The sequence below is a fragment of the Juglans regia genome, chromosome 8 (assembly GCF_001411555.2).
Source record: "Juglans regia cultivar Chandler chromosome 8, Walnut 2.0, whole genome shotgun sequence".
NCBI lineage: Eukaryota > Viridiplantae > Streptophyta > Magnoliopsida > Fagales > Juglandaceae > Juglans > Juglans regia.
In genome coordinates this window covers 30020216-30036538 of record NC_049908.1, presented here as the reverse complement: position 1 = coordinate 30036538, position 16323 = coordinate 30020216, and the positions used below count along the sequence as shown (strand labels likewise).

The window sequence follows — 16323 nt, the reverse complement described above, 5'->3', positions numbered from 1 at the left end:
AAACTTGGTTCATCCAGATACAATCTGGATATCCGGATTTTCAAATTTCAAAAATTTGGATTCTTTCGAGTAGTGGCTCGGGTTAATCCAGGTGGATACTTAGGCCGCATTAGACACTCAAGTCCTGGGTCTGAGTATAGTTGAATACCCAAATTTATATCTGGGTGAGCAATCTTACCCTACTCACCCAATTTGCCTAACAAAAAATTCATAAAAAAAGAAAAAACCAAATAATTTGCGTATAAAATTAGAGAAAGCATAAGAAAGAAAGAAAAAAAAAATTGTACACAATTTTAGGGTCTTTTATTCTAAGGTTGGAAAAACCAAATGCATTGTTACAGGCATAAAAGAATATATGAATTGGAAAAAAAAATGCAATAGGATCAATTTGATTCTAAGGTTTGTTGGAGTAATTATTGACAGATATGTAGTACTAAAGTGATACGAGGCTTTTATAATTTATATGCTCGCTCCTAAACAATTTGTTGTTGTTGGAATGATCAATATTTTGTAAACTATATTATAATATATATAGATCACTAATTATGAAAGTTGTGAGAGGTTTGGATAGTGAGTTAAAATGAGATGAAAATTAAAAAAAAAATATATTTTAAAAAATATTGTTAAAATATTATTTTTGTTTTAGAATTTGAAAACGCTGAATTGTTAATTGTATTTTGTTTATGAATTTAGGAAAGTTGTAATGATGAGATAAGATAAGATAAGATAAGATGAATTGAGATATTTTCTAAATCAAAACAAGTCATAGACTCATGATTTGCATGTAAGACTAGCAGCTTGCGTCACAAAAGAAGAGACAGATGTCATCTCATCCGCGACTTTATATAATGTCATTTATAATAATAGAATAAAGAGTTTTGATACTCATTATTTTCACACACCATACATAATACTTATTTTTATTTTTTTGATTTTACTCTTCCTAAACTACTTGAGTTCTTCTACTCACTATCCATATACTATACATTTAGTAATAAAAAAATAAATAAAAAGTTATGTGTGATGTATGGATGATAACTAGAATTTTTCTAAAATAAATATTGTGCTCTTTTTCTTTTGCAGCCAAATTACGTATTTGAAATTATGAGTGCTATCAGTATTTGGTTCAAGATATATATATTATATTATAAAAGTGGCTATCGGCATGTGAACATGAATCCACAATAACTTTTGTTTGACACTTTATTTTTCATTTCTACCCTTATGTAGCTAGTTATTATTACAGTTTTGTCATTGGCTCTTGTATTTTACTTTCTGCTTGTGCCCTTTTGTGAGTAATCTTTATTACAGTTTTGTCTCTGGTTCCTTTGTTATTTGATTTTTTTTTTTTTTTGGTTGATGCCCCTGTTTGACTAAATATTATTACGTTTTTACCCCTGATTGATGAACAGTGTTTTTTTGACCACCATGTTTTCCAATTTTGCCCTATGTTTTCTCAAGAAATTTCCTTCCCTTTTGTATTTTTTTTCTGCTGATGCCCCTGTTTTACTAAATATTATTACATTTTTGCCCCTGATTGATGAACAATGTTTTTTTGACCACCATGTCATTCAATTTTGCCCTGTGTTTTCTCAAGAAATTCCCTTCCATTTTATATTTTTTCTTCATTTCACCGACTTCTTCCTTTGCTTTCTAATTTTGTCCCTCATGTAGTGTCTCCCCTTTCACGAATTAGTCTAAAAGCTTCATCTCTCTCTCTCCGTGGGAAAAATTTCTTTGCAATTTTTGGCTTTGATTTGTTTTACATCAACTCCCATTTTTTTTTTTTTTTTTGTAAGAACTTTCTTAGTAGAAATTTAGGCAACATCAACGTACAGGTCATAAACAAGAGAATCAACTCCCAAACTAATGAAACAACACTTAAATCAAATAGCCAATTACCCAAAAAAGCTCAAAATTCTATCTCACTAAAAAGTTGTAGAACAAACAAGAGGGTTGAGAGATCTTACGTCATTTCTATTGACAGGACACACTATTTTGTGTGATTTTCAGATGAGGCAGAAGAAGATGCAATTTGTTTGATTTTCAGATGAAGCAGAAAACTATTAAAGACTAATAGACTAATAGGAAAATGTAAACTTTCTCAGAAATTGTAGAAAAATGCAAACTTTCCAAACTTCTCATTTTTTTGTGTTTGATCAGAAACGCCTCATCCCAAACATCCAACCCAAGAAACACAATTTTTCTAGAGATTTCCTCACATAGCTTAGATCTGAAAACATAGAGAAAAGAGAGAAATAGATGAAATTTTGTGGAGAAAAAAGTGGGAGAGTAGATAAAGGAAAATACTTACTCTGGGTTCTTGTGAAGTTGTCGGCGACGGTGGAGGATGCGATGAGTTGTCGTGGTGGGGAAGAAGGGGAAAGAGAGAGAGAGGGAAAAAAAACTTGAGGGCTTGAAAACATAGATGACGGCGACTCACAAAGGGAAGATAAAATTTCAGTATGGGAGAGAGAGAGAGAGAGAGAGAGAGAGAGAGTAGAAAAGAAGAAGAAAAAAATTGGTTTGCAACTGTCCACATGTCCTATTTTCAAGCTATGAAGTAAGAGAAATGCTTGGGATACCCATTTTGGATCCAAGCATTTGTATCGATTAATTTTTTTGTCTGTTATTGCTTTTTCTATAATGATTAAGTAAATATTTTTTAATGATGTTGTAATTTTTTAAAAAAAGTTTAAGAGTATAAAAAAAATGTATAAAAAAATTATTAAAAATAAAAGTTCATTTGGCCTTATCAATCAGATGTCTCGTGCTTCACAACTCATGAAATAATGATCAAAGTTTCAAAAGATACAATATCAAAAATTAATAGTTTTATAATATTAATTTTAATAAAAAAATTATTTATCATACTATACTCCACACACCACATCTTTTTAAATTTTATTTCCTTTTTCTCGTAACAAATATATGTGATATATAGATGATGAATAAAACAACTCAATTAGTTTAATATGAATAAAATAAGATAAAAATTAAATACAATAAAATCATTTAAACAAAATAAAATTTTAAAACTATATTATTTTCGGATTCTAAAATTTAAAGAGTCCTACTTAAAAAATATGATTGGTTCATTAACATTACAAATATCCCATTTAGTTTGGACTCTTAAAAGATTTGGAAGATTTTCAAACACTAGACTTAATTTAAAAGTCATTCACTAGATTTAAAATAAATACTTGAGATAGCAATATTTTTCTCCAAGATTTTTTAAAAATTCTAAATTTATTTCACGTAAGAACATTTATCGTATTTGCAACAAAATTGCGATGCATGTTATATATAATTTCATGTAGGAACAACGGCACAAGAGATTTAACATTTGTCCATTCATCCAGTGACTTAATCAACAACATAAGTTTCATGTATATACTTCCCTCAAAATACAACAAAATCGTTTTGTTAACTTAAAAAAACTTTTACATTATATATGTTGTTCACAATCTGATTTTGAAGAGCTTTTTTTGACACTTTTTGTACATGTTGTAGTGAGATGATAATGTTTTATTATTTGTAAAAATTTTCTTAATTTTTACACTTTTTTAGATGAATTATTACTATAATATACTTATATAAAAAGATTTTACTTTCTGATATCTTTTTTGTTTAAAAAAAATCGGGCGCTACGTGCAAGGGGCATACACACGTACCGTCCTTACTAGTGTGTATGTATATATATATATATATATATATATATATATATAACTAAAATAGGATGGATGTTGCAGTTGTATATTCATAAAGATGGTATATTAATAAGGTAGGTTCCAAGATAGTTAAGTTTTGAGAGTTGATGACTTTTGTGCTTCTCTGCATATCCAAGTGTGAAAATTTGAACTGTATGTTAATGTAATTGTATTTGTGGGTCATAGGATAGGATGGTTGCAAGGATTGGATAAATACAAAATCAATTTCTATTTTCTTCTTTCTACTTTTACTGTCATTCCCGAGGATTTTGAAATCTACCTTTCATTTCCTTTCTTTTTCTTTAATTAATCAACCCCTCCTACCTCCTATCTATGGCCGGAATGAGGATGAGGATGGGACCAAGCTCCTTCAATGGCTGATTTATTGGTCCCCCTTGATCATCAGAGTCCTTTAGGAGAATCATTAATGTATCAATATCAATTTTATTATTCAATAAAATGGGTGTTGCTTTTTCATATAATAAATACATAAAAACCCCATTCTTTATGAATAAAATTTAAAATTTCATTACAATTCAAAAGAGTTCTCATGAGTGATGACATATATAGCAATAATTTAAGGAACAAAATTCTTAATTTTAATTTTTTGTGGTCCGAATTTGTAGAAAAATCATCATGCATCAAATGTAATCAATTAAAATATTATAAGGATATGTTTTGTCTAGAGAATTTTTAGTTTTAAATGAAAATTTAAAATATTATTTTTTAATATTATTATTATTTTAAAATTTAAAAAAATTAAATTATTTATTATATTTTATATAAAAATTTAAAAAAATTATAATAATAAAACGAGACGAGACGAAAATTTTACACCAACTAACATCTCTCTCATAAAATCGGAGTGATGCTGTAGTAACCAAAGCTGCATAAAATTCCTAAAATGCTGATTTGGCAGTCTTTAATTGGTCAATCACAATCCAAGTTGGCGTTTAGGAGAGAGAATCCGGACCCCGGAGGAATGATGGGAAAGGAGCGGATTTCAATTTTTCACCTACCGTAAATAAAAACAAAAAATAATATAAAAAGAAATTAATTTAATTTGAAATCAGATGCGGCACTCCACATGACATTCCGACCAACTGACCGTTGTTCGGACAAACAAATGGAAGCAAGTCTCATTTCTCAAGACCATCCTCTCATCCAACGGCCACATTTCACTAGCCGTTGCGTTTGAATAAAGGCGAGAGACCGCGACCCACTTTATACACCAATTCCCCCGTTTGTGTTTTTTTGGGCTCTATATTTCTCTGTACCTTTGTTCGTATTTTCTCGGGAGGGCTCAGTCCTTAGATGTTCTAACGTTTTAGGGTGGGGGTGGGTCTTGGGATCCAGGAGTTTGTTCTCTTGTATCCAGGAGTTTTGTTCTCTGGTAGTGATTGTTCTTTCAGATAATCGAAGAGAATGGTTATTACTGACGAGAACAATCCCGATTTGAACAAGCCCACCAATCTTCAAGGTAATTTTGAGATTTTTTGACGATTCAAGACTGACTTTGGTTGTAAAACCAGAAGATCTGACATGGTTCTTTTGTCATTTTTTTTTAATGGTAGGAGGGATAGAGATGGGTAATAGAAAGTTCGGTCAGGAGATTATCCAGAACAGAAGGGCTTTAAGCGTCATTAATCAGGGTTTAGTGGGAGGTCGAGCATACCCTTGTGTAGTCAATAAAAGAGCCTTGTCAGAGTAATGTTATTGATGCTCAATCTGAAGTTATAATGCATTTTTGTTTCTTGTTTCCTAGTCATTTTTTTTTTTTTTGGTTTCTGGAATTGATTTGTGTGTTTTTGCTCCTGTTTTAGCAAACATGAAATCTGCGAAAAGAAGCAGGCAGATCCAGTGCATCGACCGATTACGAGGTCTGGAACTGGGAATGTAGCCCTGTAATTTCATTTTTTTTTTAATGTTTTTGGCTGCTGACTGAAGGTCGTAGAAGGAAATAAAATTCAAAATTTGAATATGATACCTTTTGATAGCTTTAGGGAGAGAAAAAAAAAAAACCCTTTTGACTAAATAAAAGTTCTTATTGTTTTTGCTATTTTCATCAATGCTTTTCTTCAAATTCTCATACCCTGGTTTTGATCTGTTGTGTTCGTTAGGAAGTTCGCCGCACAAATTGCAAATACGCAGCCAGCTTGTCCCCCGGTATCACTATTCTTCTCTACCTCCCTCCTTAGCTCTCTCTCTCTCTCTCTCATACTATAAGAAAATATGGATCTGGACCTATATCTGTGCTCTAATTTGTGGGTCTTGTTCGGATTTATTTATTGTCTCTAACTATGTATAGGAAACCAAGAAAGCGAACCAATCAGCTTCGAATGGATTTGGAGCCTCCATCTTTGTAGACGAGGAACACAACTCACCTAAAGAAGACCAACCAGTGCCCATGTTTTTAGAACAAACGGAAGCAATGCCTAGTGAAACTGATGAGACGGTATCCTTCTTTCTTAACAGCTATTGAAACTTTTGAAGATCGATTTTCAAAATTTTTAAAAACTTGCTAAATTGCTAGGAGGAGGTTGAAATGGAGGATATAGCTGAAGAACCAGTCATGGATATTGACAGCTGCGATGCGAAGAATCCACTTGCAGTTGTGGACTATATTGAAGATCTCTATGCCTATTACAGAAAAATGGAGGTAAATTAGCTTATAGTTCTTGACACTCAAAGAAGAAGTTCCCTTACTAGATTTTCAGTTTGAAGTAACATGCTTTTAGTAGAATAGTAGTACTTCTCAATCTATGCCTTCATAGGAAGGGAGGTCTAAGGTTCCCCCCATAATGGATGTGAGATCCGCACGAGTTTCAGATTCTTCTATTAAAAAAGAACATATGCAATTGGTGAGGTATGACCATCCAGGCTCATTATTTTGCCTGCCAAAAATAGTGTACACCTAAACTTTTATGTCATTATTGAATACACTTCATCTAGAAACACACATATCTGTCATGTAATTGTCGCCCTTGTAGATTTGGACCATTTGGTACTATTCAAGCTCCCTAAATTAAGAAAGTTTTTATTGCTTGACTGTGATTGTCAGGTTTATTAGATACGTAGTGTGTTTAAGCCAAGTGCATGGCATTAAGCACCCATAATTTATTACTATTCAATCATCCACATATATTACATGTTAAATTGTATTTTGTGGGTTCATTATCTACACGCGTCCACAAGGCAGCATTTACCTCATTAACTACATGTGTTAAGCATCTTTCTTTTGAAGTAGTTATGGACACAGGTTAAGTTGATGCGGTGGTAAGAAGTCGGCAATTACCTCATTTAAATCTGAATATCTTGAAACGTTTGCCTTACTAATGTTTTCCATAATGTATTTCCCATGCAAGGTTGGGATACCACCATATAATTTTAAATTATCAAATTTCCAGACAATTTATTCACTTACTGCTTTTGCAAGATTTTACGTTGTGTTTTATATTTTCGAAATCCATTTTGATTACAAATGTGGTAACTGAAAAGGAAAGCATCAAATTCTACTCAAGGTTGGTTACTAAGTTCCAATAATTTGATGCAGAGTTTTAGTTGCGTCTCACCAAACTATATGGCACAACAATCTGACATTAATGAGAGGATGAGATCCATACTGATTGATTGGCTTATTGAGGTATACACAATACCTAAAGTGGTAATAAATCGGGCTTCTGGTTCAAAATTTAGCTTGATTGCTTGTTTTTCCTAATTGATTTCAATTTTGAGTCATGTTTCTGCTTGTTCAAATCAACAGGTACACGACAAGTTTGAACTCATGAATGAGACATTGTTCCTAACAGTTAACATTATAGACAGATTTTTATCCCAGCAAACAGTGGTAAGAAAGAAACTTCAGTTAATTGGTTTGGTTGCCATGCTCTTAGCATGCAAGTACGAGGAGGTTTCTGTTCCTATAGTTGGGGATTTGATTCTTATATCAGACAAAGCTTACACAAGGAAGGAGGTTCTGGATATGGTAACTTTTTTCTTTCGTTGTGATTAAGCTATAATATATCCTTCCAACCAATAAATGACTTTCTGGTCTTAATAAACCTGCAGGAGAGCTTGATGCTAAACACATTGCAGTTCAACATGTCAGTTCCAACCCCATATGTTTTCATGCGAAGGTTCCTCAAGGCTGCTCAATCGGACAAAAAGGTCAGTAGTCTTCTGTGAAAATACTCCAGCATGGTTTCTGTATCAGCAAATATTTGCTAAAATAACTACTTCTCATGACTTTATGAAACAGCTTGAGCAACTGTCCTTCTTCTTGATTGAGCTTTCATTTGTGGAGTATGAGATGCTCAGGTTCTCACCATCTTTATTAGCAGCTGCTGCCATCTATACTGCTCAATGTACTCTTAACGGGTTCAAGCAGTGGAGTAAGACCTGTGAATGGCATGCCAGCTATTCAGAAGATAAGCTATTGTGAGTTTCCTACCATTTTAATAACTTCACTAATCACAATACTAACAGAGTACACAAAATTTTCATTGATGAGAGATGCACATTGCTCTGCTTACTCACAGGGAATGCTCAAGACTAATGGTAGGTTTCCATGAAAAGGCAGCAACAGGGAAACTCACAGGGGTACATAGGAAATACTTTACATCTAAGTTTGGCTATACTGCAAAATCTGAACCAGCTCATTTTCTTTTGGATACCCAACTATAGCAGGCCATGTACAGCTACTAACACATTGCATGACTATGTAATTGGGCTGATTGGAGATGGGGAATGAATACTCATCATAATACAGCAACGTGGGTTGCACTGGGGATTGCTTTCGGTTGTTAATTGCACACAGCCATGGTTGTTTTCCCAAGTTCTAATTGAACTTACTCATCCGTTTCCCCCTTCAAATTGTACTTCTATTGTTGTTCCCTTTGAACAATAATGTAATGACAATATCATATTTCAATTTTTATTAAAATAGTTATATCTTCACATGTGGATGAATGCTTCACCTGGAGACCCCACTGCAATTAGTGATATTTGCAAATCTCCCCAATCGTTATATATCGTATCTTCTTTGAACTATCTAAGGTGAGGGGTAGAGTGGATAGAAGGACAACCTATGAACCAAATGCTGCTCAATTTCATCCCAACAACATCTAAACCAACATTTTTTTGTCCTCCAATCATTTTGGCAACCAATTAAGCACAAGTTGCTGAGTGCACTGAAGTAGAGCTGTGAAAAAGTTGCTATGAATCTCACATGCGAGTCTCAGCAAAACTTACTTGAGTAGCCAATGCTCAAAGTTGATAATCGTAGTTGAATTTTGCTCTTAAAAGTTAAAACAAATGTATTATTACTTGCATGTAATGTAATATTGATTTTACAAAATTAGAGCATATGAAGACATAGATATAACATAAAATTGATATTATTATTTTTAAAGTATTACATTCACCTATTTTTATATGCTCTACGAGAAGATATAGAATGAAGAGGGACATTATTTCGATAAAAATAATTAAAGATTAAATAAAAATAATTAATACTAGGAGACGAAATTAACATTTAACAGAAACAAAAATTAAAGGACAAGTCAACAAACCAGAAAAATGACATAATTTCTAAAAATCAAACCTACCACCAACCTCAGCTTGAGTCAAACTAGTGCCTAAATATGTAAAATATTATCAAATAAATCCCTCTTGCAATAAAAAAAGAAAAAGAAAAAGAAAAAATAAAATCCTCTTCTTCTCTATTTGTATATCCCACCAAATATTCCCTATTGTGTTAAACACATACGCTTTTCAAAAGCTCTCTTCCTCTGAGATCCCAAATCTGAGCCGCCATAGCTATGGCATCGTCACCCCACTCGATCCTCCTCCAGAACCCTAACCGCTTCTTCCTCAAAACCTCTTCACCACCCATCTTCCCCACAAACACCCACCTCAACACCCTCAAGCTCCCCACCAAGCCCATGTCGATCAGATGCGCCGCTCCTACCCAAACCCAGGATCAGCGCCCACTGATCCAGACCCAATCCCAAGATCGAGTCTTCAACTTCGCTGCGGGGCCTGCCACCCTCCCGGAGAACGTTCTCCTCAAGGCTCAGTCGGAGCTTTACAACTGGCGGGGATCCGGCATGAGCGTCATGGAAATGAGCCACCGAGGCAAGGAGTTCCTCTCCATTATCCAGAAGGCCGAGTCCGATCTCCGTACCCTTCTGAATATCCCCTCCGAATACGCGATCCTCTTCCTCCAAGGCGGCGCCACCACTCAGTTCGCTGCGATCCCTTTAAATCTGGTTAAACCCGACGACCCGGTGGATTACCTGGTCACCGGGTCGTGGGGGGACAAGGCCTTTAAGGAGGCAAAGAAGTTCAGCAAAGCCAAGGTGATCTGGTCGGGCAAATCGGACAACTACACGAGAATTCCGTCCTTCGAGGGGTTGGAGCAGAGCCCGGACGCCAAGTATTTGCATATATGCGCCAACGAAACCATACATGGGGTCGAGTTCAAGAACTACCCAACTTCAAAGAATGGTATACTTATCGCCGACATGTCTTCGAACTTCTGTTCGAAGCCCGTGGACGTGTCGAAATTCGGGATCATATACGCTGGGGCTCAGAAGAACGTGGGGCCATCTGGAGTGACCATTGTCATCATCCGGAAGGATCTGATTGGGAATGCTCAGGAGATTACACCCATTATGCTGGACTACAAGATCCACGCAGACAACAACTCGCTCTATAACACACCTCCTTGTTACTGCATCTACATGTGCGGATTGGTGTTCGAGGACTTGTTGGCGCAAGGCGGGTTGGAGGAGGTGGAGAAGAAGAACAAGAAGAAGGCCGAGCTTCTGTACAGTGCGATCGATTTGAGCAATGGATTCTACAGGTGCCCGGTTGAGAAGTCGGTGAGGTCGTTGATGAACGTACCGTTCACGTTGGAGAAGCCGGAGTTGGAGGCTGACTTTGTGAAAGAGGCAGCCAAGGAGAAGATGATTCAACTCAAGGGGCATAGGTCGGTTGGAGGTATGCGTGCTTCCATATATAATGCTATGCCATTGGCTGGGGTTGAGAAGTTGGTTGCTTTCATGAAGGATTTTCAGGCAAGGCATGCTTGATTAATTTACATGGCTTTTTTGGGTGAGGCTGACGACTATTAGACATTGTAGCAATTTTTGTCTTCTTGTTTCGTTTGCTTCTGTAGAATTTCAGGTATGTTTTCCATCTTGATGTTCATGTTCATCAAGAGAAATTTTAATATTTCGGCTTTTAGATTATTACTATGTCTTGCAAAATGCAAATTCATAAAGTTGATGAGTTTGAATCCCTTGTTACACGAGTTAGTGAATTGCAAAGCATTTGTTTGAATATCGGGTTTTATGATTAAATAAAGAAGCTTTTTCATATGATCTCCATGTTCTATTCCGTCTTCTTTCTTCTTCCACAACCATCGCTATCGCACCCATGTTGTCACACCCACATACTTCCAAATTTTTTTTTTTTTGACAAGTAAAAAATTATATATATCAAGAGGAAAAATCAAGTACACTGAATGTATACAAGAAAATATCTTGTCTAAAATGACCTAAAAAGTCCCTAATGACTCAAAAAGCTCGTGGAAAAAAACTCAAAATATACCAGACCCAACCCTAACCCTAACCCCTTGTTTCCCATAGAATTAAAACTCCACCCGAACACCCAACCCCACCCCTTGATTCCTGTTTTCACAATGCCATCCTTTTAGACTTCTCTCTAGTTGAGTTACTATCCTTAGCATCGTAATTGATTGTCCAAGAAAGACGTTGTAACTTTCTGCTTTTCTTGAAATTTGATTTGATTTCAAGCGCGTGGCTTGCTTCAATCACAATGATTAGTTCTTTAAATTGATCTTTACATCCTCCATGTGAGATTCCCACAAACTACTAAATCTCATTAACTTTAGGCAAAATTTAGTCCTCTATTGGAGGAAGAGAGACCAAGGGAGCAACGTTATTCCCAAACACAGTATCCAACTGAACTCCCGACTCTACACAAGGCACCAACGCCAAACCCATAGGTTCTTAAGCAACTCCATTGGTTTTCTCTATAGGAGATTCTGGAGTGACAACAAGTCCCTTCACATTTGGGGTGATAGCGAATCTTACATCTCCTTCAGACTTTGACAGTACGCCATTTTCCTTCAACTCTGACGAGGGAGCCATAATTTCTTCAGGGACCAAATGTGTAATACCGACTAACGATGGGTGGGATCGTTGTGGGATATCACAAGGTAGAGATATATTTACACTTTTTTTTATTATTATTTTACTATTTAATTATTTGTTTCTTATTTATTTTTTAAATTTGGATTAAAAATTTCAGAACATAATCTTCTAATATAATCTATAAAAAATTAAATTTAATCAATCAATGTAATCATATAATTTAATTAAAAATAAATTTAATTTTATAAAAATTGATTTTTTTTTTACTCTTTAAGTTTTAAAAACAATGTCATAAAAAAATGAGCTCATTTTCGTTGTAATTAAGTGTGATGTACATATTGTAAATTATAAAGAGAATATCATACTTATAATTATTTTTTTATAATTTTATATTAAAATAGAAGACGGCTGTCTAATCAGTAATCGTGGAGGAAAAATTAAACACTTACAACGACCAATCAAAACAAAGTAAAAAGGAAAAATAGAAGCTGAAAAAGAAACATTATGACTAAAAAGGAAACATTTCGGGAGTGTTATTGAAAAATACTAAACGATAAATTATTCTCTAAAAAAATCATTGAAAAGGATGGAGATTTCCTCCGGCCGATTCATGAGTTGGAGAAAATTTCTTCCAACCAATTGAAAATATTTTCATGTCTTTTGAGCAAATAAGAAACTCATTAGTTGTGGCATATTTCCAAACCCTCTAGTTCGATATATATATATATATATATATATATATATATATAAAGGGAATAGATAATATGTCCATCTTCGAAACAGAGTCAAAATAATTGCACAATAGAATATTACAAAATAAGTTGACACAAAGTTTGCACATTCGAAAGAATTTCACCCAGAACTCCAAATGTTATATTCATGCTCCAACCTTTCTGCAATAAAATAAAAAAATAAAAAAAAGTCAATAATTATATATATATTTCTTAATCTTCAAGAATAATTAATCTTTTAAATAATATCTATTTCGAAAAATAAGAGGACTGATAGGTGCACCGGATCCCATGCCCCCAAGTATTGAAATCCTCCATGTAATTATTAATTTTGTTGATTTCCTCAAAAGTTGGGGAAAGATACAAATCTACATTTGCTGCTTAATTTACTAAAAAGTGTCCAAATTCAGAATATTACAATATTTGATTATGAATTAGAAATTAAATTAGTGGTACTGAAAATATGAAACGTGTTAAATAATATACTTGCCTTTCTTCAAATAGACTGCATGCTGGCTGTCAAATTGGCTTGTCTTCCCAAAGCGAATGTATGGTGGTATTCAGGTCATGCTTCCAATGGGTATGTGATTTCTCTCCTCTTTTTACTTGTACGCTTTTTAGCTTTGGTGTTCTTAGGACTCCGTGACAGAAAGTTTTCAACACTGGGCATTCTTCCACAATTACTTCCTTCAAATATGGGAACATAATAGAATGACTTCCAGAGCAAAAGCTTGTGAAGTTTGGTAAGCAATCAAACTTTAAGCAAGTCAATTTGCTGAATGCAATCACCACTTTGGCTTGATCTTCCCCCCTTGCCACAATTTCTGTCATTCCTTCACATGAACTTACCCTCATTTTTCTGAGCTGCACCAAGCTTTTGGCTGTTGTGCATGTTGTTAAATTGATCAATCCATTACAACTCAATATCTCGAGATCTGTCAAATTGTGGAAACATGTCGAGGATGGCACTAAACTTTTCAATCTGTGACATTCTGAAACTGCTAGAATTTCCAGTACTTTATCAAAAACTAGATATTCCTGGACATCTTCTTTCCACAAATGTGTCAGCATTGATGCTTTAGACACCCTAAGTTCTTTTAGTCGTGGGAATATCCTAGCATGGTTTTCTAGGCCAATAAAATCTTCATAAGGGATTATTTCTTGCCAGGAAGTACATTTCACAACAAGTTTCTCCAAATTCTGTAATCTTTTTAGTAAATTAGATAGAGAAAGAACCGATGTATCATGGTTGCATTGCACCTCTAAAACTTTTAACTTGCAAAAGGACTCTACCAAAAACTGGTTACACCAAGTGGTGTGATGAACGATCACTTTCAAAGCCTCCAATTTTGGGAATGTACCCTGTAGCAAAAACGAAGTTAACATCCAATTTTCTAGAGAACAATGCATTACGAGACCCTTTTTCTCAAGACAGGAAAGAATACAATATGACTCGTGCTATTTCAAAGAGTTAAATTGATTGGCATCTTACCTCTTCAACCAAGAAAAGAGGATGTTGAATGGAACTCTCAAGTAGACACTGTTGACTTGTTTCTTGAAATCTCGAGAATTTAGAAGCAAATATGCTAACTTGGTCATCACATCCCCACGCTTTCAATTCTTTCAACACTGGCCATTCTAAATTATGCGCCCCGGGGGAAATCCACTTGAGTTTTGGCAATATCCCGAGTTCCAAAGAAGTTAGTTTAGGGAACACAAGTCTTCCTTCTGCTTCTTCCTTCTCAACAATGACCTCAACCCCGCAATCAATTACCTTAAGAGTTTCCAATTCCGTGAGTGTTCTGGCCATGGAAGCTGGAAAGAGACATTCCATGCTCTCACACCCGTTGGCATGTACATTACGTAGATTTTGAAAGCTCAAAATATCACGAGGATCCTTATTCGATATGTGCTTCAGCTTTGGCAGATCACGCAAATACAAGTCCTTCAATTGAGTGACTATTACACCACATGTTTCTTGGAAACTAGGCCCTTGTAGGTCAAACACTTGTTTTAGAGAACTGCAACCGACTACATTCACCCACTCTAGACTCTGGAAGACTTTAAACATCTTAAACGGAAAGATGCTATTAAGATTTGTACAAAATTCAACACTCATCATCTGAAGTTTGCAAAAGGAATCTGCTGCGATTTGGGTATTCCATATAACTTTCATGTCATCCATGTGAGAGATTATCAATTTTTCCAAACTAGGGAATGCGACCTGTAAGAGTAGGATTCATCCAATAGGTGTCAAAATAGTGATAAATCTAAGCATGCATAATAACTTTATATAAATCTTTTTTTTTTTTTTTTTTTTTTTTTGCATAACTCCACATAAATTAATCGAAATTTTTTACCCGACCCATTCGGGTTGGATCAGTTCGCTTTCATCAGCCATAACTTCATATAAATCTTTTTTTTTTTCATAACTTCACATAAATCAATATATATAACATGCCAAGTTAAAAGGGCCAAAGATTTCAAAGTTTATAATCATTTCTCAGGTTTTTCATCATTCTTGTTACATCTTTTACTCAAATGTGAACATCTATCTTAAAAGAGTACTAGTTGAGGCTATAATTACCTGATCTTGATCAACCAAGAAAAGGGGTTGGTCACTTGAGATCTTGCTTTGTCGACTTTCTTCAAGTGCCTCTTGAAAACTCATATATTCTGAAGCAAATATCTCAACTTTTTGACATCCATCCACCAGCATATTTTTCAGTGATGGCCATTTTGAAGTATGCACTCCTCGATAAAACCATTTGAGTTCTGCCAACCCTTTAAGATTTAGTGTAGTCATACGAGGGAACAAAAACCTTGGTGTTGCTTCTTCTCCTCCTCCTGCGACAATTTCCTCAATCCCACAATTGACTATAAGAAGATCCTCCAATTGCGTGAGACTTGTAGCCATCGAGACTGTTGGAAAGAAACTTTTCAAGCTCTCACATCCCTTGGCATAAATTTGACGTAGATTTTGAAAGCTGCAAATATCGGAGTCGAATACGTGCAAAACATTTTCACAAGATGTAACCTTAAGTTCCTGAATATTGCAAAAGGACTCCGCTGCAACTTGGTCGTGCCATATGGTTATCAAGTTATCCATATTTGAAATTCCTAATTTCTCCAAGCTTGGGAATGCTACCTGTGAATTCATCCCAATTAATGTGTTAACATATTATATATTCCCATCCACCAAAGCATGATCTATTTGATTAATTTTTATCTCTTTTAGCCATGACATCAAAATAAACAAGAAATTGAAGTGTTGGAATCCGAAATAAAATGCCAAGCAGAAACTGAATTATTTTTTTTATAATTCAGTTAATTTTTACATTAAGCGAAGTCTTTTTTCCACAACGTTCGTTGATGATTTAATCGGTATTCAGGCAAACACACCAGCAAGTTATGGAGTGTTCAAGCATTCTTATCTATGTTGGCTGAATATCTATTTGGAAAAACCCGCCCGGAAACTAAGACAGGTTTGGAGTAATCAGAAAGCTCTATCTATCTACAAACATTTCCTCTGTTTTTTTCCTCCCCGTTCCTCAAGTTTCCCAAGAAACCCAACTTATATACTTTTGTCTCTCATATTCGATATGTAACGCTCCAATAGAAAGCTCAAACCATATTGTTTATACTCAAGATTAGTCAGTGATATAATTGGAGTATAGACAATGTGGTTTGAGTCTTCCATTA

The 16323-nt window shown here is 34.8% G+C and overlaps 2 protein-coding genes and 1 pseudogene across 3 annotated transcripts in view; all 3 read left to right on the top strand.

Annotated features, from left to right (window-relative positions):
• Nucleotides 1-16323, top strand: part of LOC109004516 (probable disease resistance protein At4g27220) — a 963953-nt gene that overhangs the window by 370008 nt on the left and 577622 nt on the right. The window lies entirely within an intron of this gene.
• On the top strand, nt 4850-8666 carry LOC109017498 (annotated as a pseudogene).
• On the top strand, nt 9451-11054 carry LOC109017509 (phosphoserine aminotransferase 2, chloroplastic-like). The gene has a single exon (XM_018999759.2). It carries the CDS (start codon nt 9530-9532, stop codon nt 10802-10804), a length of 1275 nt encoding a protein of 424 aa, XP_018855304.2. The 5' UTR covers nt 9451-9529; the 3' UTR covers nt 10805-11054.

Coding starts and splice junctions, on each gene's coding strand:
- LOC109017509 (XM_018999759.2), top strand. CDS start 9,530: ATGGCATCGTCACCCCACTCGATCCTCCTCCAGAACCCTAACCGCTTC.